The sequence below is a fragment of the Drosophila innubila genome, assembly GCF_004354385.1.
Source record: "Drosophila innubila isolate TH190305 chromosome 3R unlocalized genomic scaffold, UK_Dinn_1.0 2_E_3R, whole genome shotgun sequence".
Lineage (NCBI taxonomy): Eukaryota > Metazoa > Arthropoda > Insecta > Diptera > Drosophilidae > Drosophila > Drosophila innubila.
In genome coordinates, this window is record NW_022995380.1 from 17,651,032 (window position 1) to 17,674,240 (window position 23,209).

Consider the following 23,209-nt stretch of genomic DNA (forward strand, 5'->3'; position numbering starts at 1 on the left):
TAAACCAAAATGTGACGATGGCTTTGATGGAATCGAGGCATCAAAAGACGAGCCAATCTATTGACATATTCCCCAAAGGCAACACAGAAAAAAATAACGAAAGACATCAACTGATTTGACTTGGGGCTGGCATAAATTATGAGGCGCCAAATGTCTGGCGCATTGCACAAAAGTCAACATTGGCCGGTGGCCTTTGGGGAATTGGCCAAAATGCAAACAGTTAGTCAAGAAAACTAAAGCCAACCGGAGCTTGCTGAAACTTCTATCTATATACCAATTATAAAAAAATGATCATTGCAAGTTCTCAAACTAGCCACAAGGCGAATGCTTAATGTGAAACAAATGGTAGAGGGGAATATTAATGTTCTAGTGATTTATATATATAAATATATTATTAACAAATTTTGAAATTGTTATGCCTAAAGAATTTTAACTTTAATCAACAGGTCTTTGCCAATGCAGTTCGTCGCAATGTGCCAAAATCGTGTCAACTAGGTGAAAGTTCAGACCATTTCTGCGGAAAATACTTAAAACAAGCTCATTGGCAATATGTATGGACTGTTGTTGGAGAATTTATCCGAGTACATCAAGTCAGTGTACGGCGAGGAAAAATGGGAGGATATAAGACGACAGGCGGGCATCGATGCGCCCTCATTCAGCGTGCATCAGGTTTACCCCGAGAACCTGCTCCAGAAGCTGGCCAAGAAGGCGCAAACGGTGGGAAATGCGAAAATAAATGAATACAATCAAATTGCTATATAACGTACTTAAAAAAATTCAATATTAAGAATAAGGATACCACATTATCCTAGTCTAAATATTACTCGTATTTGTTTTTTTTTTTTAAAGAAAATTAAGACAAAAGCTACTTATATACAGAGTAGTCGGTCCTTAACAAAAAGTACGTTATAGAGTTATTTGATTGTATCAAATTCTTACAAAGTATCCGTGCATAAAGTATACAAAATATTTACAGGTTTTGGGCGTATCGGAGCGCGAGTTTATGGATCGATTGGGCGTCTATTTTGTTGGCTTTGTGGGTCAGTATGGCTACGATCGGGTTTTATCCGTGCTGGGACGACATATGCGAGACTTTCTCAATGGTCTGGATAATCTGCATGAGTATCTAAAGTTCTCATATCCGCGTATGCGTGCGCCAAGCTTCATCTGTGAGAATGAAACAAAGCAGGGTCTCACATTGCACTATCGTTCAAAGAGGCGTGGCTTTGTGTACTACACGATGGGGCAAATACGTGAGGTGGCACGCTACTTCTACCACAAGGAGATGCACATTGAGCTGGTGCGCGAGGAGATATTATTCGACACGGTACACGTGACCTTTCAGCTGACATTCGACAACCGCGCCTTTACCCTCGCTTCCCTGGCCATGACCCGCGAGGAGAAACATTTGCCCATTAGCGCCCACGTGTTATTCGAGATATTCCCATTTTGCATTGTATTTGGGTAAGTGGAAGATCCTACTCTCAGTCACAATTAAAAAAGAGTTACTCTCATTGAAATAGAATTTAATTTGTTTTTTACTAAGATAATAATAAAAATTGCTCTAATTTATATTATATTTTGAGTAAAATTATAATTTAAAAAATTACATTCAAAATTGCAAATTGCAACGAATGTCAATATTCAAATATTATAAAAAATTAATCCTATACAAATGTAGATTTTTGTTAATAATGAAAATAATGTTTATAATACGAGTGTGTTATAAATTAGAGCCTGCTTTTCTACAGTATCCAATTCTCCCCTCTCTCTTATAGCGCTGACATGGTTGTGCGCAGCATTGGCAACTCTTTGATGGTCATATTACCGGAATTATTGGGCAAGAAAATTACGGCCTGGTTCGATCTGGTGCGACCGCTAATTGCGTTTAAGTTCCAAACCGTATGTACTGCGAGCTCTCTAGTATTCAAAATTAATCTAGTTAAACTAATTGTTAGATATTGAATCGCACAAACAACATATTCGAGCTGGTTACCGTGGATCCGGTCACAGAGCGATTGGATGCCGAAAACGGGGATTTGATGCTGCACGACGATGGCAGTGAACCAGAAAAGTCACTCCGACTCAAAGGTAACGTTTTAGGTGGGTTAACTTAGCTGCAAATATGAATTTTGTGAACACTTTCAGGTCAAATGGTTTATATGGAAAACTGGCGCATGATTATGTTTCTGGGCACTCCAGTGATGCCCGATCTGACGTCCCTGATTACAACGGGTCTCTACATCAACGATCTGTCCATGCACGATTTTAGCAGAGACCTTATGCTTGCGGGCACACAGCAGTCTGTGGAGCTGAAACTGGCGCTAGATCAGGAACAACAAAAATCAAAGAAGCTGGAAGAGTCCATGCGTAAGCTTGACGAGGAAATGCGACGCACCGATGAATTACTGTATCAGATGATACCTAAGCAGGTGGCAGATCGTCTGAGACGAGGCGAGAATCCCATAGATACCTGTGAGGTGCGTCTAATAACTTGCTATACATATTTGACACGTTTGACACGTAAAAAGGACAAAAAGGAATACAATACTCGAAATATTGTAAAAGGGAAATAAAAATTAGGAAACCAATATTGAGAAAATTTGTAATCAGAAAAAAACAAGGAAATTCTCAGAAAAATATATTTCATTAATCACTAAAACTTTTTCATATTTGAGTTAAGTTCCAGCTATAATTTAAGACACTAGAATCCATTGAGTATGTTATGGCCAGTTAAAAAATAGTTTAAAATTCAACCATATCAGAAACAGCTAATCAAGTTCATCAAAATATAAATGAACTACATTTTTATTTAGCTAATAATTCCTCATGAAATAAATCTCGTTAATCTTTATTCTTATTTTCCGTTTTTCATACAGATGTTTGACAGTGTTTCGATTTTGTTCTCGGATATCGTGACCTTTACCGAGATCTGCAGTCGGATTACGCCCATGGAGGTGGTATCCATGTTGAATGCCATGTACTCAATCTTTGATACTCTAACCGAACGGAATTCGGTCTACAAAGTTGAGACAATTGGCGATGCCTATATGGTCGTTGCCGGAGCACCGGATAAGGATGCGAATCATGCCGAGAGAGTCTGTGATATGGCCTTGGATATGGTCGATGCCATAACCGATTTAAAGGATCCTTCAACGGGTCAACATTTAAGAATACGTAAGTCATCTTTATACATTTATAACAGGCAAACGGAGACGTGGTTGATTAAACAAAGTTAATAACTATATACAAATATTCTTTATCAGCAACAAAAGCCGAGTCGATATAGGAACCATATATTTTTATCCGTATTTTGATGCTAAGGGTCCTCCGTTAAAATTTTAAAAATTAAAAATATATTTATAAATTATTATAAAACAACGCTTTAAACTTGATTCAAAGCTTTCATTTTCTTGGAAAAATTTTGCCTAGTTGGACAACAATTTAAACTTGCAAAGATGCTAAATCCAAAGTCTGACCAACTTCATAATTGTCATAACTTTATCAAAACTCAACCGATTTTTAAGCGGAATGTCTCTTTATTCATTCTAAAATTTATTAAATTTATTAAAAAAAAATTATTCACTAAATCTAGGTTTTGATTTCGATGTTCTGATATATCTCTGACCAGGTGTGGGCGTTCACTCGGGCGCCGTCGTAGCTGGCATTGTGGGCCTAAAGATGCCACGTTATTGCCTGTTTGGAGATAGCGTTAATACCGCCTCTAGAATGGAATCGACCAGCATTGCCATGAAAATACACATATCGGAGTCCACAAAGGTGCTAATTGGACCCAATTATAAGATACTCGAGCGCGGTGAAATCGATGTCAAGGGCAAGGGCACTATGAAGACCTACTGGCTGGAGGAGCGCGAGAATCGCCTGCCGCTGCAACTGATCTCTGGGCTACAACTGCATCCGATGTCCGCTGCTCCGCCGCTAACACCGATCCCCAAAGCGATAATGCCAGCTCCCAAGCCAGCAACAACCGTTGCACCGCCGCCAGCAGATCCTCCCCAGACTTCGCTGGCCAATGTGGTGTTGGGAGTTAGCGGTACAGTGGCTGCAGTGACAGCATTGGCTCATCATGCGCCTGCGGCTGCAACAGCCACAGCCACAGCCACATCGGCAACCACAAATGTGGCAGCTGCTGATGAGCGCGGTAGTCGCATCTACTCGCCGGTAACCTTTAAGGATGTGGCAAGGCGTAGCATTGCCAATTCCCCAGTGCGCAGCAATGCTGGTGCTAGTTGTTATCCAGATCAGAACAAGCGGCGCGAATCCCGCTCCAATTCCACTGGTCACGTTTTCATGCGCTCTCCCAGCGACATCTTTGGCTCACTTATACTGGATACCGAGGAGTTTCTCGAGGATTTGCAAATCTCACGTGGCTCGCTTGCAAATTCTAGCAGCAACAACAACAACAGCCAATCACCCTGTGGCTTCAGTCCGACGCCACCATTTCGCATTGGCAGTGCTCCGCCAAAGCCAAGACCCAGCAATCCAGACGTGTTTACGGCCGAGGAACTGGCCGTCATGGATCAGCTAACGCCACCATCAACGGCACCACCACGGGAAACAGCCACTTGCAGCAGCGCCGCTCTGAGACCATCCACATCCAATGCATCCCTAGACCGGGACAAGGGAGCCAAGATGAAGTAAGTCCGAGCTCAGTTCGTTCATTTGCTTTGGCCAACGGATTGGGATGTAGTCATTTGCATCGCTTTCACTCTAATTAGAAAAATCACATTCTCAACTAGAACCACCTTGGAAGCGTCCAATACGCCACCGCCTCCGTCAGTCGCCGCTATCGCCAGTACATCCAAGGTGGCCACCAAAACTACAGCTGCGATTCTCGCTCCCAAACCTAGTGCTTGTCCCATGCGTCGGTCAAAGTCACCGCCTGTGCTGGTGGGCACAGCACCTGCCGTGGTGCAGGCCAAAAGCGAAAGCATTCGACCTGGCTCCAATGATTCCATGACATCGATATCCTTGCATTCACCACCACCGCATCGTTCCTGTTCCGCGCCAGCCAGGTGAGCTCTGGATTAACTTAAAGTTGAATCCAAAATGATCTGTAATCATTATCTTCCAAAGTGTATTCTTATTTTTCTTGAAATTTTGTCATTAAACAAGGCGTAACAGAGCCCATAAAATATATATATATATTCTTGATCAGGAAAAGTTATGTCTCAGTTTATCTTCATGAAAACATGGAGCAAGTGCGTCTATTTGTTGCATGCAGTATATATGTGGAAACCAGCCGGATCGGATCTTTCTATCATATAGCAGCCATAGATAAAATCAGTCGACAATCAACCTACATGTGGTATAAAACACACTCCTGGTTCCTCAGATATCTCTAACATTGTCTTAAATTATACATTTAGTTTTATCCTATAAACTTTGGCCAAATTTGGTCCAAATCGGTTCACTTTATCATATATCTGTTATAGGAACGATCGATCAATATTAGTAATGTCTGATATATGCTCAACAAAACGAAATACTATATCTTATAGCTGCTATTGGAATTATCGGTGGAAATTGAATACAGGGCTCTGAAAGAATATCCATAATATTTATTATTATGATATAATCCTGTGTATTTCAGACCCCACTCCATGTCCAAGGCGGCACGCAAAGCTTTCCTGGCCGCCAAGCAAACAAGGGCCATGGAGAAGTTGGACAAAATGATTGAGGAAGCACAGGAAGTGGAGTCCCAGTCGACAACTAAGGTAGCCAATATGCGTCTTGCCATTTTCGGACATGATGGCGGTGACGGTGACTTGGCAGCTGGTGGTTGTCCACTGTTCCTGCCACCACCACCGCCACAAGCATTGGGTCGCGCAATGCCCAGTTCTATATCCGATTCGAGTATTTGTAATCATGGGTAAGAATTCTCAACGCAGTCATTGTATTGTAAAAGTCATATTAATTGGCCGCTTGACAGGCACAGCCATGCGCCTAGTTGTCATCATGCGGTGCATGAGCACAAGCTAAGCAACAGTCAGAGTTTTCAACATGCTCGCACCTCCGGCCCCATAACACATCAATGCTGCAGCGGATTTGGACACGGCAATGGACGACATTCGCATCGCGTGCACTCGAATGCCTGTAATCTGCTCTAGAGAACTAAGTATACTGACAAACTCCTTATATCGTATGTTTCTCAATGTTCCCGCGCGCTTTGTAGTCAAAAGAGAGCAATTATTAGAGGTTAGTTAGTTGTTGATTCTCATTATCTACTATATGTGTAACTAGTATGTGAATATAGCTAGTTGAAAGGCTTTCTATGTGAACTGATAAGTGTTGAATAAACTATAGAAACACAATTGTTCTAAAAATATATATACAGTATGTCAAGTAATTCTTTAAACAATGAAAAAAATTCGCAAATTGTATTTTACCCTTTTCTTGTTTTTTTTCTTCCAGTTTCCCATGGTACTAAACAAATTTGATAAAATTAATCAGGGGTGCCACAGAATATAATTCAAATTCTAAAAATAAAGGAAAAACTTTTGAATTCTTTATTTTGTTAAGACAATTACTTGAGTTACTGTATATATACAAATCTATTACCTATTTATAGTGTTTTATGTTAAATCGCAAGATACAAATTTCTTGACCTCTTGAAAATGACAATACACAAAATAAAATAAATATTGTTAAATTAAGGCTTCACACATCCTGGTACCACCTGACACATATATGTATACATAAATGTGCTCAAATATATTGTATACTAAATATGCTATGTACTTATATATGTATTATATTGAAAAACAGTATATTTGTAGGAGTAAATGCATTAGATTACTTAATTATATTTTTAAAAAAGCAGTGCAAATGAAAATACAAAGGCAAAGAATGAACAAGTACAAAAAGGGCATTAAAAGTTTATATTTGTATTCCGAGAAATGCATCAACTTTAGGTCCAGCCATTAATACATAATATGTATATAGGAAAATGAATATTTAAGATTGTGGGAAAAGCGACGCTAATTGTAAAGGAAATTGCCTGAATTTGTTTTACTTAATAGTCGTTGTAATTTTTAGTTGGTAGATAAATATCAAAACCAAGTAAACTTAATTAATTGATAAAAGTTTCTAGATGTTGACTATCTTTTATACTAACTGTTTACTCTCAATAAATGCATAATGAACACAAAAAATCAATATATTAGATTAACATAAATACAATACTCTGTAAGTTTAGATCAAAGAGTAATATGTTGAGATCATAAATTATATAAAAGGAAATTAATCAATTTCCAATCTGTTTCTGTACAATTTTTGTTAATTTTCTTCAATTGCACTTAAGCATATCACATTGAGGAAATAATGCAAGCATACAAAGAAAAACCAAAGTAAAAATATATATATATATCTATTTACTATGTAATATCTATAATTATGTATGTGTTTGTAACCACAATTGAAGCGTTGCAATTAATCCGTTTGGAAAGTGACTAGAATTTGTTGGGTTTAAGGATTTGGTGGTTATTTCGCGGTGGGATTTTCAAGTACTCTCGCTCGCTGGCGTTTGACCCGATTCAAGATTGGAATATATGAGCGTGCCGTCCAGTGTTTCGATGGTCTGTATGGTTGTCTTGCAGTAGAAGCATACCTTTGAGTTCATCATATGCTGCATGATGCAGTCGCTGCACGATTGATGCTTGCATGGTGTAAATACGGCAGTGATGGGCTTGGCACAGCAAATCGGGCACAACGAGTCCTCTGAGGGCAACGTTATATCTGACAGCAAAGACTGTTTGATGCGCAGATTCTCAATTAGACGACGCACATCTTCGATTTCATCCGGGGACACGTGCGTCGGATCTAAACAATAACGAATATTAGTAAGGCTAAAATTTCCTAATGGTTAATTACTCACAATCATTAAGAGCAAATTTAATGATAGGCGGATCAGCCCGTATGCGTTTGGAATTATTTAGATGCGGCACCCGTACATCATTAGTCAGTGGATCAATATTTGGTCGCGTCGAGGGATCAAAGTTGCCGCGTGGTATTTCCTTCTGCTCCAGCAATGGAGTGCGTATCTCACCCAGCGCAAACTCCAGAGTGGCAAACTGAAAACTGGGATCGGTTAGAAAGGCGCGTGATATGCGCGTCACCTTCTGTGGCGTTATATCGCTGTTCATTTCATTGCGCAACAAGGCCAACAATATGCCAAGCGCAGCACTAATTATTGGAAAGTGAGTCACGGCATTTAGATCAGCAGAGCACATGTCCACCACAAACTGAAAGCAGCCCGGCGGAACTGTTACACGTGACAGAACCTGGCTGATCAGCTGGCAAATGCGATTTAGTAGCAAGTCACTATTTGCCCGAGATTCATCGGCCACAATGTCCGGTGCAACTGTTAGAATCATTTCGAGACAACGCATCAGTGACACCGTCAGCTCAAAGCACATAGAGCAGATCTTCAGTTGCTTGGGCTCAAAAAGTGTGTTCTCCTGACGCTGTGCCGTGTTTTGTATCTGCAAAAGTCACATAGAATATTAAGCGATGAGTTTATATCACCGATAATATATAATATGAATCTTACCTCCTGGAGCAGCAGTATGAATTCAGAGAAGGCCCAGTTTAGCTGACTCAATACAGAGTTGAGGAAAGTGGTGGCAAACGGCTCGTCCTCATACAGCTTAGAGCCAATCAAGCGCTGAAAATGCTTGGATGGATTCGCCGGTGCCACATTGTGCAGTAATCCAGTGTGCGTTTCATTTCGTGATCGACTACGGCACAAGCCTTGATTTAATGGCTGTGAGCCACCTTGCCATACACTGGGCTGACGTGAATCCTTAAAGGCATATCCCTCGCCCAGCCAGAAGCGCAGCAGCAGCCAATTGCTTTGACCCCAGGCCCGATTCTCATAGGGACGCAAAAGGGCGCGAACCAATGCAGCCTGAGCGCGTTTGGAGGCACGCTCCAAAGCACGTACTCCACTTTTGTGGCACGTGAGTGTGCCCAATGCCTGCAACAGGGAATCCTTGCAGGAAGCAAGTACAATCCGCGAGTCCGCCGAATGCATGGCCAAAAACTCAGCGGCGGCATTAACGCTGCACTCGGAATCCGATACCTCAAACTGAACGCGTACATCGTGATGACTAAAGTCCATTACAGTGTCCAGCAAAATGGGCAAGGTATTAATGTATACCTCAGGCACAAAGGAGAACAGTGGTCCAGTGACTGATGCGCTCTATAAAGACAATAAGATTCGATTAACAATACAGTGTGCAACAAAGTTTAATTTTTTTTGTTTTTTGTATATAATACCAGAAATAATTTAAATAATATTCGATACTGCATTATTATGTTGCCTTAAAGAAGAATATATTACCGATAAGGTGCGCAGGGTGCGCTCCAGGAGCCATATAAAAAGCGCACGACGATGACTGCTCAAGGCGACGGCACGTAACCAAACCTGTTTCCTTGCCAACGATATTGAACGAGTCTGTTAAAATAAAGAGCACACGTTAGTCGGAGCAAATTCCTATTTTCTTGTTGGATGCACTTACCGCAAATACGTTTTGCCGTTGACTGAACTTTGAACGTAGTTCGGACATTACATGCTGATGATTCTCATTCATACAGACATTGGCATGCTCCTCCAGTGCTATAAGTTTTCTCTCGATGTCCTCGCGATAATATTTGGTCTCCATTAGAACCTCATTTAGTGTAGCTATCTCATCACGCACCGCTGCTATCTTTACAATATACTTGTGACCGGCCGAATAGTAGAACAGTACACAAATGTCCATCAGCTCGCAAATACTTGCCTCGGATGCCGAATTGCCTGGAGCAGCGTCTGAATTTTGTGGCACCCGCGGATTGAGAAAGTGGGTAAATGTTGAGTTGTTGGCCCCTTGTGCATGTCCAATGACTGCCATATTGTTGATATTTTCGCCTAGCAGGTAAAGCGTTGTATCTGAAAATATTATATCTCTACAAGTGAAGCAAACTAATTAAGTTCCATTGCATACATACCCACTTCGTTGGCTCGTATAGAGTTGCGATCCTCGTCATAGATTTGCTGGGTACGCTCTGTGCCAAAATGTGAATCGATATCACTCCTATGAACCTTGCGAAGATGTGACAAAACTCCACCAACGCGATCAAAATGCATGTAGTCGAAAGTTCCATCCATAAAGAATTCAGCGTTCACTTCCATTACATGACTAGGCAGCTCCTCCTTGAAAAGCGTGCGCACCTGATCGATTAAAATGGAAACAAATGCGAGCGCCACCGGTGCGTCCAATGGATGCTGAATGCTCGATTGCATGAAGAAAAACGCATGAAAAGGCTGCGCATACAATAAGCAAAGATAAGTTAATCTTCAGACAAGCAAAGTGTCTATGGGTATAGCTTACGCGCTGCTCCATGCTCAAATCGATGACATATCGTCGCATTTTGGTTAGAAATAGCTTACGACTGGAGGGAGATTCAGGGCTACCATCCCTATTGTTCATCAGCGTATTGAGGAAATCTTTTTGGACTACATACAAACTCTCCGTGATCTTGCGCACCTTTTCCACAACGTTTAGATACTTGTCCTTGGGCCCATCAATACCTTGTGTCCAGGCCATATAATCAGGTAGCAGATCCGCCAATATATAAAACTCCAGCGGATGTATGTATAAAAAGAAGGCTAGGCTAGAAACCAAAAATTTATTGATTAGATTGAATTCCAACAAAAGCGTATAGATATAGTTACCAATGCTTTTTAAACAGCTTGCCCTCGAGCAAATACTTTCGAGATTGCTCGTGCAAACAGATACTATGCATAACGCTTAGCGCCTGGCGATGTTTCTCATAGTCCAAACCCTGAACAGTGTGTGTGAAGGTACCCAGCAGAGCGTTGACCACTTTACGGAGCACAAACTTGACTTCATCGGCCTCCATAAAGTTCCAAAACAAGGACAAGAGACCCTTAAGCACGCTATGAGGATTTTCCTTTTCAGACGCCAGTGTTGTCATATTTGAAATGCGCGTTAACAGTACATCCTCAATAATATAGGGATCAAAGACTTCATTCGTAAAACGCTCGATCAGCATCGTTGCAAATATGCAATAGACCGTTTTTTTGGTGGATACTCGCATTTCAGTGCTTGAATCACTGCTTGCATTATTTGACTGGGCATTATAATGAGAAAATATGCCAGCCAAATTGATGAGGTAGTCCAATAGTAAGTTCGCCCGCCGCAGCTTCAGTATTGGGCGTGCCATGATTGGCTGAAAGCCAACAACAGGATACACAAATGGCCGATTACCAAAGTTGGCCTGAACACCTTGTGTATATCCGAGTGAGATGGCCGGAAAAAATGTAATGCCTGGTCCTCGTTGTATCTTGTCAAAGGCGATGCCCATGGAACGGCCGTTGCGATAGTATTCAATAATCTCGCGATCCACATCGATGGTGACCCCAATGATATCACCGATTTGCCACTTATCACCATATCTGCAAATACATACATATGAATATATGTTATACAATTGAATCTTTGTACTTACTTCTTGGTAGATATGTGCCAGACCTGTTGCTTGCTGCCGTCATATCCATAGCTAAACTTTGTGTCGCCAACGCCACTATTCTCATTAAATGTACATACACCTGACGCCCATCCAATTTGCATAACGCCCTTGGTATGCAGGTGAATCTGTATGAAAGGAATCAAGTGTTACAACAATTTGACAATAACGCGCACGTGCAACCCACACTCCCAAACTATATTGAGTTTGGACAGTTCAATGTCATTGACCGTCGACTAAGCAACCACCAACTCATCCCCATTCCCATTACCATTCTCGTTTCCATGCCACACATTTTAATAGCTATGATTACCTCATACATCCAACGTCCGCCATAAACGCAACAATTTGCGCGCACTGTATTGAAACTGCCCTGGGAACGCAAGGCCAGTCTATCGGAGGACACACGCACCGTTGTCGTATAGTCCACATCAAATATAGCCAATTCAGGACCAATACGAGCCTCTGTGTCTATATAAAGTCGGCGTATTTCCTCATTGCTATCTGTTTGTATCTGCTGAAATTTGTCCTCTAGCCAGTTTTTAACAATGATCATTTGCCTGCGAAATTATGATACATAGAAGTTTTTCTCAACATGACGGACCATTTACAGTACGCACTTTGTCACGGAGAGCTCATTAAGCTTTGGCACTCGCGGATCCGGCAAGGTAGAGCAGTTTCCTCCATCAAAGTCATCATCCAAGTCGGAGTTGTAGTTATCTTGGTCAAGGTGCTCAAAAATGTCTTCATTGAAAACTTTCACGAATAATTTTGATATCGACATCTTGGCACAGTTTGTGTTTTTAACACATCGCTTGCTTTATACCCACTTTATACATAAGAACTAACATTTTCCATGTCGAGTTTTTTTTTACATTTGAATTAAAAAATAATATTGTAGGCACAAGGTGTGACCGTATGTCAGAAGTAAAGAAATCCCAAAAAAAAGAACCAGATTGAAACAGCTGTTGACAGCTGTATACAATTATCGATAACTTCAATTTTTTGTTGACGCGTCACAAGTTTTCCAATTGGAATCCGATTTTACATAAATTTAATTAATTTTAACTAAAAGTAAATAAAATGGGCAGCGACTGGGATGAGATTAAACGCTTGGCAGCTGATTTTCAAAAGGCTCAGCTAACGTCCACTCTTCAAAAGTAAGTAAAGGTCAAAATAACAGCTGCCTTAATTTACAGCCAACCAATTTTATTAACAACACAATAGGCTCTCTGAACGCAATTGCATTGAAATTGTGACATTGTTGCTGGAAAAGCAACTGCTGGACGTTGTGTTTACCAACGATGGCAAGGAGTATATAACACCAGACCATTTGGAGCGTGAAATCCAAGATGAGCTATACACTAACGGTGGACGAGCCAATCTTGTGGAGGTCAGCAAAGCTCTTAATGTCGATCTGTCCCGAATTGAGACGCTGGCGGAACGTATTGCGACTGAGAATCCACAAATACACCTTATGCTGGGTCAGCTTATCGATGAGGACTACATTACGCATATTGCACAAGAGATCAACGAGAAATTGGCTCAACGGGGCGAAATATCCATATCCGATTTAACGTCACAGTTTGATCTACCCTCGGACTTTCTGCAGCATAATGTGGTGGAGAAACATCTGGGCAAGATCATCAAGGGTCGCCAGGATGCAACGAATCCGCGAGTGTTCTTCACTCAGGCCTACATTCAACGTTGCAAGGCTAAAATCCGTGGTGCTTTGGCAGCTATCACTAAGCCGACGAATGTTGCCATTATTCTACAGCAGATTAATGTGCAGGAGAAGATCTTTCATTCATTATTGGATGAAATTAATCCAGCCGGTCAGGTCACCTCAAAGCTGGCCAATGCTCAGTACGTGCCACATATTTACGCGAAGACACAGTCGGATTGGGTCAGTTCATTCTACAAGCAAAACAGTTTCCTAGAGTACGAGGCCATTAACAAGCTGGGCATATCGGATCCCAAGGCTTTTATACGCAAGCAGTTCCCCAATGAACAGTTCCTGTTCCTCAAGCGGGTTGCACTGGGCGCTCGCTTGATTGAGTTGACTGTGGTCGCAGCTCTGAATGAGTGCAGTGCCACTAAGCAATATCTAGACTTATCCACCATATTACCATCTAATTTGTCAGAGGAAGACATAGAGGAGGCTTTTGATGCTATAATGGCACAGAAGCATTGCAATCCCAGCAATTTTGTGTTTTTGGATAGCATTGGTAAATTAACTAAACTTAGAGGCTTAACAAGTTTCCGTAATCCTTCTCTGCAGTCTTCTCGCAGGCATATCTTACGCAACTGGTGCAACCATGTCAGGAAATGGCCCAGGCTCAGGCCAAGGCAGCCATCGACACTGGCGTGTATCAGCAGTATATTGTGGAGAAGACGTTGGCACAAAAGGGCAACACCATGGCCACTTCTCACGACGCTGATGATGACAAGCTGGACAAGCGAGACGAACGTCGCAAAAAGGCGGCCTCTGGTAAGGCAGGTGGTGGAGCACAGGGTCGGGAAACTAAAACAAAATCTACGAAGAAACATCAACGTGGCCGGGCGGCTGCTCACAATCACGACAGCGAGGATGAGGAGGACACGGTGCAATCAACCGCTGGCAGTAACCGTAAATCTGGTAAACCTCTGGAGCTGGTCAAAACTTCAGATATAACAAATCTAATAAAAAAAACACTGGAGGAGGAGGGTCTGGAACACCTGGCTAAGCCAATTGCTACACTCTTCTTAAAGTATGTTTGTAATAATTTTCCTCTGAAGCGTTGCTCAATTTCTTTTATCCAAACAATAGCCAACTCAATCAGACTGCTATAGCCAAGGCCCAGGAACTGTATGAGGCAACACCTCAAACGAATCGACGTCAAACTCATGCTGCCATACAGGAACGTGTGAACACTTTGCTCGTGGACATACGTCTTTACGAGAAGGGTCTGAAACTGTTCTCTAGCGACACACAATCCCAATTGATCAAGTATCTGCTTAAATCTCTTGGCAATGATATATGCAATGAACTGACGCTTTACGTGGCAGCCGAATGCAATCTGTCGGTGAAGTCAACAAACCTTAATGTCGATCAACGCATCAAATTGGTGCAAGAATGCGGTAAGTCAATCATCTGTTACAAGCACTTGACAAACAATAAGAACAAACTACACAACTATCGTTGCGAAAATAGGAACTATAAATGCCACGAAAAAATCAGCTTATACCATTTTTACTTTTTCAAAGGAACCAGCTAAAATTTAGCATTCAATCGGAGTCAGAGAAATAATATCAAGTTTTCCCTTATATTATTGAACTAAATAATTCTTAATTTTTCTACTCATTTTTCCATTCACATTTTGAGATCTTAAATCTTTATTTATGTTTTGTAGCTGCTTTGGCAGTTCTTACAAAAATATTTAGAATTCGCATGTTGTACGAAGCTAATCTTATGATTTTCCCTTTAACAGATGCACAGTATCGCAACGCGTTATTAGAACAAAATAAAGCCTTGAACAAAAGCATCGATGACTTTGAGCTGGCAACTGAGGCTGTGCTAAAAACCTGCAGTATGATTGTAAAAAAAGTTGATAAAAAAAAAGATCGTTTATTGATTGTCAGCCACAAGGAGAAGCTGCTGCAACAGCTTTTGGAGTGCAATGAACCAGCCCTATTACTCCATCTGGCTGCTCTGATACTCTTCACAACAATCACTGGTTGCATTCTGCATGCATCGGGCAAATTTGTCTCAGCTATATTGCAACACATACGAATCACTCTAAATGAGCCACAAAATGCGCTGTTGCTCCGTTATCATGGTATAAAACTTACATAATTGTAAATGTATTTCAATTAAGACATCGCTTTCTTGCAGACCTCGTCCTACAATTGCTCCAACAATCCTCGCCCGACAGTGCCGAATCCAAATCTGTAAACGAACAATTACAGTCGCTGCAAACGGAGGTCGTTGAACTAGCCCAAAACTATTCACGTGCCTCTGTCTCTAAGGCTGATTAAAGGACATTCTTAGAAAAAAAATTTGGGCTTCCCAAAGCATTAAAAAGCTCCGATAGAAATAACAATATGGTAATGGTCTAGAAATAAATTGCATCTTGGAATTGTTAAGTATTGTGTACATAATTTAAAAATTGTTTTATTATTGCTATGCACACAAGTCTCCTGAATACAATCAATAAAGGTTTAAAAAAAAACTCGTGTCACAATTTGTATCACTTTTTAGATTGAAAATTATGGAGGTGTTTTCTCCAACCGAGATTTAATGGCTTTAATTCTACTGATAGATTTATATTTGAAAATTAGATGTTTTAGCGTTAGACCACATTTCAAATATTACAATTAACGTATGCTATTAGAATTATGTACAATATTTGTTTTTTTTTTTCATAAGAACAATTTTTGAGTAATAATTTTTAACAGTTTTGAGCCAAGTTGTATGAAATACCCGACAGAGTATTTGATTGTAGAAACCCATCATTGAGCTAAGATTTAATTATGATAAGCATAGTTTGATATTATATGTATGTTGGTTGCACTTTATAAGCTATGTAGTCTTTGTAGTATTTGCTTCGCCTTCTCACAGGATTGGCTTTTAAAAGAATAAAATGCAAATTAATTATATTTCTTAATTGTTTGTTTTTTTTAATACATACATGAAAAGTGGATTTTTAGCATCACAATTTTCCAACGTTTGTCGAATATAGTTAATGAATAGCTCCATATTCTTAAGCGTATCGCTGTTGGGCACCAACCAAACAGTTGGTAGGGTATTCACAATTATATAGGCTTTGCCAATGGCATCATTTGGCGTACACACGCGCATGGCTAGCAGAAGATAGCGATTTAAGAGTGCTCCAATTGCTAGCTCCCGCAACGGTTTGTCTGCCAGAATTCCCTGCCAGCTGAGAAAATTTCGAAATAGTTTCAGACCACTACAAAACTGACGCTGAAAAAACGATCCCTTGGCCTCCTGCACTCTACAATGATAAAGATAATGAATTTTAATATAATCAAATAATGGCATAAGCTTATTTTTGACTTACTGTTTAGGAAATATGGGTATAAATACATCATTTTCGAGCGCTAGACGCATTCGTTCCATAATTGACTCAAAAAGCTTTCTCAGTTGCTTATTACTGCTGTGAAGCGGAAATTCGCGGCCCAAGCGATTAATAAATCCAATAAGACGCAACGTTTGCGTTGTTGACAATGGATCCCAGCATTCTGTAACCAAAGCTGAAAGAAAACAATAACAATATAACAATATGACACCTCAATTTGTTTGCCTGCACTTACAGTTAACTTTTGGAAGCACAATCTTTTCTATGAGCGAGGGCACCAGGTTAACATCGGGATCCTGTTTCAGACGCTCAACGGTTTCATCCGGTTGGAATGCATACAACATGCAGGCTTGATACCAATGCATTGTTTCAATATCCGTATATTCTTCAAGCAGCGGTGACCACACAAGCAATTCGTGACGCACAATTGGTGCCAGCAATTTGGGCAGACATAGGCTAACGAACGCATCATGATATGAGTTGATGTCCGTTTTGCGCCAAGCATAGAACTTAACAAGTATCAGTTCGATTTTGCAGAAATCATCGGTGACATCATCAAAAGCTTCGGCTGCTTCTGTTTCGATTTGCGCTGTAGCCGCTTGACATTGTTCCTGCTGTTGATCGGCAATCTCATCATCGCTGGACATGCCATCCAGATGAGAGGACAACAAATCGTTGCGCTCTCGCTCACAACGTCGACGTGTGCGACGACCCTCACGCTCAGCAGCCCGACGTACTTGCTCCTCGTACTCCGGCGTTCGTCGTACTGCAGTTGACACAGATTCTGTGAATTCAAGTAAAGTAAGACGTAAAATTATTGAGTTAAGATTAGAGATTTTTTTTATTGCCATCATACTTGATGCATCCGCCATCTCCTTGGCCTGATCGCGCACATCCTGTCGACGCCGATTAACCAGATAGCGTTGACTCTTGCCGTAGTGCAGTAGAGCGCGTTTCTCCAGTTCGTTGATGTGCGGCGATTTAGCTGCCAGGCAATCGACTAAATCATTAACATAACACTTGACTTCTTGATAGAACTTGTATTTAGCCGCTGCCGTTGGCGCATTCTGTTGACACTCCAGTTGTTGCAGCTTCAATGATTTTAGCTCGGCTGCAATGCGTGCTATGGTGGCACTATGATCGTCGTTGCGTTCCTGCAGCTCGTTAAGGCGTGTTGTGATGGCAGTTCGCATTTCTTGTGGCGTACGCAAAGACGTTGGCTTTGCTTTCTCCTTTTTGGGCTTGGGAAAACTTGATCGCATCACCGATGATAATGTGCTGCTTTTGTCGAAGGCATTCTTTGCATAGGCCTGCTCCAGCAGTGTTGAAGTTGATGGTGGCACTACATCCTCCAGTTCCATGACTCCAGTGCCACTAGGCGCTGCTGGCTTTATCATAAAACGTGATAAAACCGTTTCATGCTGTGCGTGCACCAATTGGGCGCCAGTTACTCCTTTTCGTATCTGTTGATTCTCCCACTCGTGCATCTCACGATCGGAATCTTCCTCGGTTACTAAAGTCATGAATTAAACAAAGATTAGACAAAGTAAAAAAATATGCTTAGGATCTACAAAAATGACGTGCAGTCGACGTCAGGTCTGCGACACAGCGATAAAACTGTTAAGCTACTACATACAATCATTCTCAACGGCATAGAATTGTTCGCGACGCTCTTCGCGCTCCTTCCGACCCGTTATGTCGTTCATATCCATGCGCTCCTCATCATCCGATTGATCCCCCTCGACATCTTCACGTGGCAAGCGTGTGCTAAGCTTGGGTGGTTCTTTGGGCTCCTCTATTGGTATATAGTCACCGGCACCTTTAAAGTAGATCACAATACTAAAGAAATGATTTACCGTAACATATCCCTCGGCCTTACCTTGTTCCCTCGCTCGCTGTCTGCGTTTACGTGCCGCATGTATCATAGCTGCGTCCGGAATTGAACCACTCTCCAGCATTTGTTTCAAGTGCTCGGGCTTTGAGAAACGGTGTCCCGCTTTATCACTATCCCTATCGTCTAGGCGTTCATCGTCACTCATATCATCACGACCAGCACAAAGTGCGGCACGTCCATTTAAAACAACATCAGGGGTTTCTGACTTCTTGACCACAAGCTAATTTTGGGAGCAAGAGTAAATAAAATATTATTAATCGTACTTAAAAGTCGATTTTAAAGATTTTAAAAGGAATTATACACAGATCGAGACAAACGAAGAGAGTATGTTGTAACCAATAAAAATGAATTTATTAAATTTGCTCTTTTTATTTTTTTTTGTGCTTATCTCAATCTGTGTACTTTGCAAAAGAGAAACGTGCATTAAATCTTTACAGAACTGGATTAGTTGAAAGCAATAATTAGATAAGCAACCTAAATTTAACTTCCAACTTATTTACAATAATTACTTTAATTAATTAATCAACAAGGATGTATCTTAGGGTTGTAGCATTTTTTTATGGAGCAATAGTTATAGCCAATTGTATATTTTAAGCCAAAGACATATCCAAGCTATTTATTTTTCCTATAGGAAATTAGACTGCTCCATATTCTAATAATTTTTTGGTTTGTACGTAAATCGTAAATAATTGTTTGTTGTTTTTTGTAGAAAAATTGAATAATAATAACCTTACCACAAAGTCGTCTGTGCGTATTTCGGTTTGGATCATATCATTATCACACTTTTTACTTTTACTCTGTACGCTCGCATTGTCGTTCGCTATCGACGTACTTTTATATCTACTAGAAATGGCAGTACCAGCACCCGAAGCAATAGCACTGGACGACTCTAAATGCTGTGGAGTACTACCATTCTCAAAACCCATGTGTCCGCTGTGTCCAGTGTGCTCCGCTCGCTCTTCGCGCTTCTTCTTACGTCGCTCCTTGTCCAGCATTCGCATGACTTTCTTGCTGTGCGATGATTTACGCACTTGAAACACTTCCCCATCGTCCTCTGTGAGCATGAAAACAATTCAATCAACTTTCATCACAATCAATCCCAAACATAATCACATTTAAATGCACTCACCATCGTCAGCAAAACTTAGCAATGCCTTCGGCTTGCCGTTGTCATCGGATTGTTTAATAGTTTTCTTATTTTTATCTTTATCTCTCTTGCCGGATAGTGAAATTATGGGCGGAGGGGGTGTTTCTAAGACACCATCTACCTCCATGGGTGTCGCGTTGTCATCGTCGTCCGCATTACTGGAGAACACGCGCCGCTGTATTTTCTTAGGTTTACGAAACAACGACATTTCCTACACTATGGTTTATTATCTTAAACGTAATTCACTGTATTTCACAATAATTAAAACTCAAATATAGCCCACAAGACGTTTTCGCAAAAAAAGTTCTTCTTCTTTGCTACAAAAGTCGATATCACCGACTCGATATTAGCATATCGAATAGAAACCAGGGCTGATAAAAAAATATATCGACTAGCAGCATATCCGTCAGCTGATTTGTTAATTACCACCACTGTTGCCAACTTAGCTATTTTATAACTAGTTTTGGCTGATTTCAGAGTACGATTACTAGAAAATTTTTTAAATTGTTATCAGCCGAAATATGCTCAGTTTTAATAAATATTCGTATCTCTTCTAAAAATATGCAAAAGAGCACCAAAAATTATTTCCTATCCAGCTATCTTTACACCAGTTTATCCTTTATTCTGAACGATCAACTCCGGCTCCGGTTAAAAAAAGCAGAGCGCATAATTCAAGTGTTTAAGTTTATTTAGCTATAATTTTGCAATAAATAATGAAAAAATTTTTAATACGAAAATAGAAAGCGAAATGAAAATGATCGTTTTCAAAGAAATCTTTTTTGAATAAAGGCACTGAAATGAAAAATGATCTAGAGCGGTTTTCTAGGTCCGGCAACGTTCAATTAAACGGCAACATTTTTCTGTCTGGTGGCAGCGTCTTTCAAAAAACAAAAACAAAGCTTTGTGCGTTTTAGCTTTAAAATAGCTAAGTTGGCAACAGTGTTTACAAAGTCAACTGTTGTTTTGTTGGTCAAATTAGTTGTTGCTTGGACGTTATTCCCCAATAAAAGACAATGGGACTTAAAGGCTGCGAGGTGCTACTGGATAATCCATGGAACACTTACTACGCTGGACAAACAGTCAACGGGCAAGTCAAAATTACTTTTGATTCTCCGAAAAAAGTGCGAGGTAAGATAAATTTAAAATTATGCGTAATATATATATATATATTTTATATGCGATGTAAGGTCGCATTACTCATTAAAGTGACGGCATCAAAACAACAGCTTATATTATATGTACAAATATTAGGTTTCTAATTACTCATAACAATAACTGGAGTTCCACTCTCTTTCTCTCTCACTAAAAGCCGGTCCCATTACATGTGCCACCCATTTGAGTGGACCCTATTTGTTTTCCATTACAAGTTGAGGTGGTACCCATTTAACTACATATAAAGCATCTTAGAGCTGTGTATCTGTCTAAAAACATATAAAAATATGTTCAATTATTCCACTTTAAGTTTACAAGTAAGCTTCTATATTGAGGTCAATCTATCGGAATGATGCTGATGCCGATGATGTCATCGGTTTGGTAGCCATAATGACAGCAAGAAACACAGAGCTTGATATTCGCCACAGAAGCATTTTATTTATAGCATTAGCGATGTCATTTTGTTGTTTATTCTTAAATTGTTAACCACTTGTTCAACGCAGGCATTATCATACGATTCTTGGGCGAATCAAACACTGGATGGACCGAGGAGCGCAACGTAACGAAAGGTGAAGGCAAGACTGAAAACGAGATCACACATTTTAAGGGAAATGAGGAGTATTTTAAGATACAATATTATCTACTTGGCGGCAAGAACAGTAAGCAATGCGACCAACTTGACCATGAATTTAAATTACTTACACAAAAATCATTTATTAAAGGTTCAGAAACCGAGCTGCCAGCAGGGACTCACACGTATCCGTTTACGTGTGCCTTGCCCGCCACTTTGCCGTCATCATTTGAGGGAGAATTTGGTCATGTGCGCTATACGATCAAAGTAACCCTGGATAGGCCATGGAAATTCGATCAGGATATGAAAATGGCCTTTACGGTCATAGCACCTGTTGACTTGAATCTCAATCCACGTGTCAAGGAGCCATTTAAGCTAGAATTGGAAAAGTCATTTTGTTGCTTTTGTTGTCGTTCGGGGCCGCTCACTATCATTACACGCATTCCTCAAACTGGTTATGTTTCGGGCCAAATGTTGCCCATAACCTGTGAGGTTGACAACACAAGTAATGTGAATCTCACCGCGGTTAAATTTGAATTACGTAAACTTGTCACGTTCCGCGTTAATCAACCACACAGTGAAAAACGCGAGTCCAAAGTTATAATTGCACAAGTGAGCATTGGACCCGTAAATGCCGGAGAATCTCGTACATTTACGGAGCAAATGGAAATACCTGCACTACCTCCAACTAATTTAGTCAACTGTGGCATCATTTCACTGGACTATGATTTGCATGTGGAGTGCGATGTTAGTGGACCACATCGTAATCTCACTGGTAAAGTGCCAATTACCTTGGGCACAATACCGTTAGCTGTTATGAGGCTACAATCGGATGATCCTTCAATGGCACCCACACAGCCAGTTAGTCCAGTCAGTCCGCCTGGCGATGCTGGGTTAGGTGGGGCTCTTGGCTGGAATGTCGCCGATAGTGCAGGCGGCTCAATCTACCCCAATATACGTGAGCATAATTAAATCTATCACAAGTCGTCTTTTCTAATATCTATTCTTTCTTATAGCGCCACCTCAATTCGTTGAAACGCAATATCGAACGCCTAACATAACCAATCGCGATGATTCGGAACACACCCAGATTATTGGAGATGGTGCATTTGCTCCGCGTTATCCAACTTTTCAATTTAAGAATGCTACAGCTCCAGCTTCCAGTCCTTAATTAAAATCTTAATTAACTAAAGGGCTTTAAATTTTTTGTTCTATGCTATATTCTTAATTTTTTTTCTCTTATTGGGATTTTTGCTTTTAGGCTTTCCGTCCAAAAGAAAGCATGCGTATATTAATCAGCACAAATATACTGTTAGTCAATTTTGTAATCTCAATTACTACGCTCAAATATACCTTTTGCTTATAAGAAATTGTACGTTATTACTTAATAAAAGCATAAAAACCACTGTTTTATTTTATCCTGTTAAATGGAAACTGGTAACTGTAATTAAGAAATAATAGACTCGATTTGACGGACAAAATTAACTTTTATTTATACTTAAAGAAAATTTAAATCTGATGTTATTTTAGCTTAGACTAGATTAACTTTGTCGACATACTACGCTTAAACGTTTAGCTTACAACATTATTTAATTTCTGTTTTAGGCTTACACTTTGCCATTTTCAGACATTCCTCTTTTATTTTTTGTCCTTTTTCCTGTTGGGCCTTTCGCTTCTGTTCTTCTACAGAAGAAGCCGAACCTGTTGCCTTCGCGGCCAAATTCATGCAATGCTGTTTAAGTCTGTCTATTAATTTTTGCTTAGCAATTTTCTCGCATTTTTGTTTCAGTGCGACTTTTTCACATTTTTCTTTT

The 23,209-nt window shown here is 40.4% G+C and overlaps 5 protein-coding genes across 8 annotated transcripts; 3 read left to right on the forward strand and 2 right to left on the reverse strand.

The window, feature by feature from the left end:
- The first annotated feature begins 521 nt into the window (after positions 1-521).
- LOC117791186 (soluble guanylate cyclase 88E) lies at positions 522-6,159 on the forward strand. Of its 2 annotated transcripts, none has more exons than XM_034630867.1 (10): positions 522-717; positions 977-1,464; positions 1,779-1,902; positions 1,959-2,091; positions 2,149-2,480; positions 2,880-3,177; positions 3,632-4,658; positions 4,740-5,036; positions 5,615-5,893; positions 5,954-6,159. In XM_034630867.1, the coding sequence occupies exons 1-10, from the start codon at positions 550-552 to the stop codon at positions 6,129-6,131; spliced, it is 3,324 nt and encodes a 1,107-aa protein (XP_034486758.1). In that variant the 5' UTR covers positions 522-549; the 3' UTR covers positions 6,132-6,159. The 2 variants fall into 2 exon arrangements, with proteins under 2 accessions (XP_034486758.1, XP_034486759.1); XM_034630868.1 differs by having other exon boundaries at positions 4,818-5,036.
- Positions 6,160-6,871: 712 nt separating this feature from the next.
- LOC117791493 (E3 ubiquitin-protein ligase RNF123) lies at positions 6,872-12,431 on the reverse strand. The gene is made up of 11 exons (XM_034631267.1): positions 12,174-12,431; positions 11,867-12,113; positions 11,536-11,681; positions 10,739-11,482; positions 10,395-10,677; positions 10,012-10,327; positions 9,543-9,952; positions 9,365-9,478; positions 8,573-9,223; positions 7,898-8,504; positions 6,872-7,842 (listed from the first exon to the last, which is right to left on the reverse strand). Exons 1-11 carry the CDS (start codon positions 12,335-12,337, stop codon positions 7,523-7,525), a joined length of 4,002 nt encoding a protein of 1,333 aa, XP_034487158.1. The 5' UTR covers positions 12,338-12,431; the 3' UTR covers positions 6,872-7,522.
- Positions 12,432-12,555: 124 nt separating this feature from the next.
- LOC117790002 (E3 UFM1-protein ligase 1 homolog) lies at positions 12,556-15,695 on the forward strand. Its single transcript, XM_034629231.1, has 6 exons — positions 12,556-12,713; positions 12,781-13,781; positions 13,835-14,303; positions 14,363-14,673; positions 15,024-15,371; positions 15,428-15,695. The coding sequence occupies exons 1-6, from the start codon at positions 12,637-12,639 to the stop codon at positions 15,568-15,570; spliced, it is 2,349 nt and encodes a 782-aa protein (XP_034485122.1). The 5' UTR covers positions 12,556-12,636; the 3' UTR covers positions 15,571-15,695.
- Positions 15,675-20,023, reverse strand: LOC117790001 (PAX3- and PAX7-binding protein 1). 3 transcript variants are annotated; one of them, XM_034629228.1, is made up of 9 exons: positions 19,655-20,023; positions 19,260-19,579; positions 18,511-18,745; positions 18,268-18,450; positions 17,488-18,144; positions 16,867-17,415; positions 16,614-16,806; positions 16,224-16,547; positions 15,675-16,159 (listed from the first exon to the last, which is right to left on the reverse strand). In XM_034629228.1, exons 1-9 carry the CDS (start codon positions 19,878-19,880, stop codon positions 16,108-16,110), a joined length of 2,739 nt encoding a protein of 912 aa, XP_034485119.1. In that variant the 5' UTR covers positions 19,881-20,023; the 3' UTR covers positions 15,675-16,107. The 3 variants fall into 3 exon arrangements, with proteins under 3 accessions (XP_034485119.1, XP_034485120.1, XP_034485121.1); XM_034629229.1 differs by lacking the exon at positions 19,655-20,023 and having other exon boundaries at positions 19,255-19,385; XM_034629230.1 differs by lacking the exons at positions 15,675-16,159; positions 16,224-16,547; positions 16,614-16,806; ... (1 more) ...; positions 17,488-18,144; positions 18,268-18,450 and having other exon boundaries at positions 18,572-18,745; positions 19,255-19,579.
- Positions 20,024-20,593: 570 nt separating this feature from the next.
- LOC117790324 (arrestin domain-containing protein 17) lies at positions 20,594-22,800 on the forward strand. The gene is made up of 4 exons (XM_034629744.1): positions 20,594-20,800; positions 21,328-21,483; positions 21,547-22,353; positions 22,412-22,800. Exons 1-4 carry the CDS (start codon positions 20,686-20,688, stop codon positions 22,564-22,566), a joined length of 1,233 nt encoding a protein of 410 aa, XP_034485635.1. The 5' UTR covers positions 20,594-20,685; the 3' UTR covers positions 22,567-22,800.
- Positions 22,801-23,209: the final 409 nt, after the last annotated feature.

What these genes read in the sequence shown, in the direction of transcription:
- LOC117790001 (XM_034629228.1), bottom strand. Translation starts at nt 19,880, where the DNA reads ATGTCGTTGTTTCGTAAACCTAAGAAAATACAGCGGCGCGTGTTCTCC. An exon ending in GCTAAGTTTTGCTGACGATG is followed by an intron (nt 19,580 to 19,654) that starts GTGAGTGCATTT and finishes TCATGCTCACAG; the next exon opens with AGGACGATGGGGAAGTGTTT. An exon ending in ACAGCGAGCGAGGGAACAAG is followed by an intron (nt 18,451 to 18,510) that starts GTAAGGCCGAGG and finishes TCTACTTTAAAG; the next exon opens with GTGCCGGTGACTATATACCA.
- LOC117790002 (XM_034629231.1), top strand. Translation starts at nt 12,637, where the DNA reads ATGGGCAGCGACTGGGATGAGATTAAACGCTTGGCAGCTGATTTTCAA. An exon ending in TGTGTTTTTGGATAGCATTG is followed by an intron (nt 13,782 to 13,834) that starts GTAAATTAACTA and finishes CCTTCTCTGCAG; the next exon opens with TCTTCTCGCAGGCATATCTT. An exon ending in CAAATTGGTGCAAGAATGCG is followed by an intron (nt 14,674 to 15,023) that starts GTAAGTCAATCA and finishes TCCCTTTAACAG; the next exon opens with ATGCACAGTATCGCAACGCG.
- LOC117791186 (XM_034630867.1), top strand. Translation starts at nt 550, where the DNA reads ATGTATGGACTGTTGTTGGAGAATTTATCCGAGTACATCAAGTCAGTG. An exon ending in TTGCGTTTAAGTTCCAAACC is followed by an intron (nt 1,903 to 1,958) that starts GTATGTACTGCG and finishes ACTAATTGTTAG; the next exon opens with ATATTGAATCGCACAAACAA. An exon ending in TCCTGTTCCGCGCCAGCCAG is followed by an intron (nt 5,037 to 5,614) that starts GTGAGCTCTGGA and finishes TGTGTATTTCAG; the next exon opens with ACCCCACTCCATGTCCAAGG.
- LOC117790324 (XM_034629744.1), top strand. Translation starts at nt 20,686, where the DNA reads ATGGGACTTAAAGGCTGCGAGGTGCTACTGGATAATCCATGGAACACT. An exon ending in TTCTCCGAAAAAAGTGCGAG is followed by an intron (nt 20,801 to 21,327) that starts GTAAGATAAATT and finishes TGTTCAACGCAG; the next exon opens with GCATTATCATACGATTCTTG. An exon ending in TCTACTTGGCGGCAAGAACA is followed by an intron (nt 21,484 to 21,546) that starts GTAAGCAATGCG and finishes CATTTATTAAAG; the next exon opens with GTTCAGAAACCGAGCTGCCA.
- LOC117791493 (XM_034631267.1), bottom strand. Translation starts at nt 12,337, where the DNA reads ATGTCGATATCAAAATTATTCGTGAAAGTTTTCAATGAAGACATTTTT. An exon ending in TGGCACATATCTACCAAGAA is followed by an intron (nt 11,483 to 11,535) that starts GTAAGTACAAAG and finishes ATGTATTTGCAG; the next exon opens with ATATGGTGATAAGTGGCAAA. An exon ending in ATTTGAGCATGGAGCAGCGC is followed by an intron (nt 10,328 to 10,394) that starts GTAAGCTATACC and finishes TTGTATGCGCAG; the next exon opens with CCTTTTCATGCGTTTTTCTT.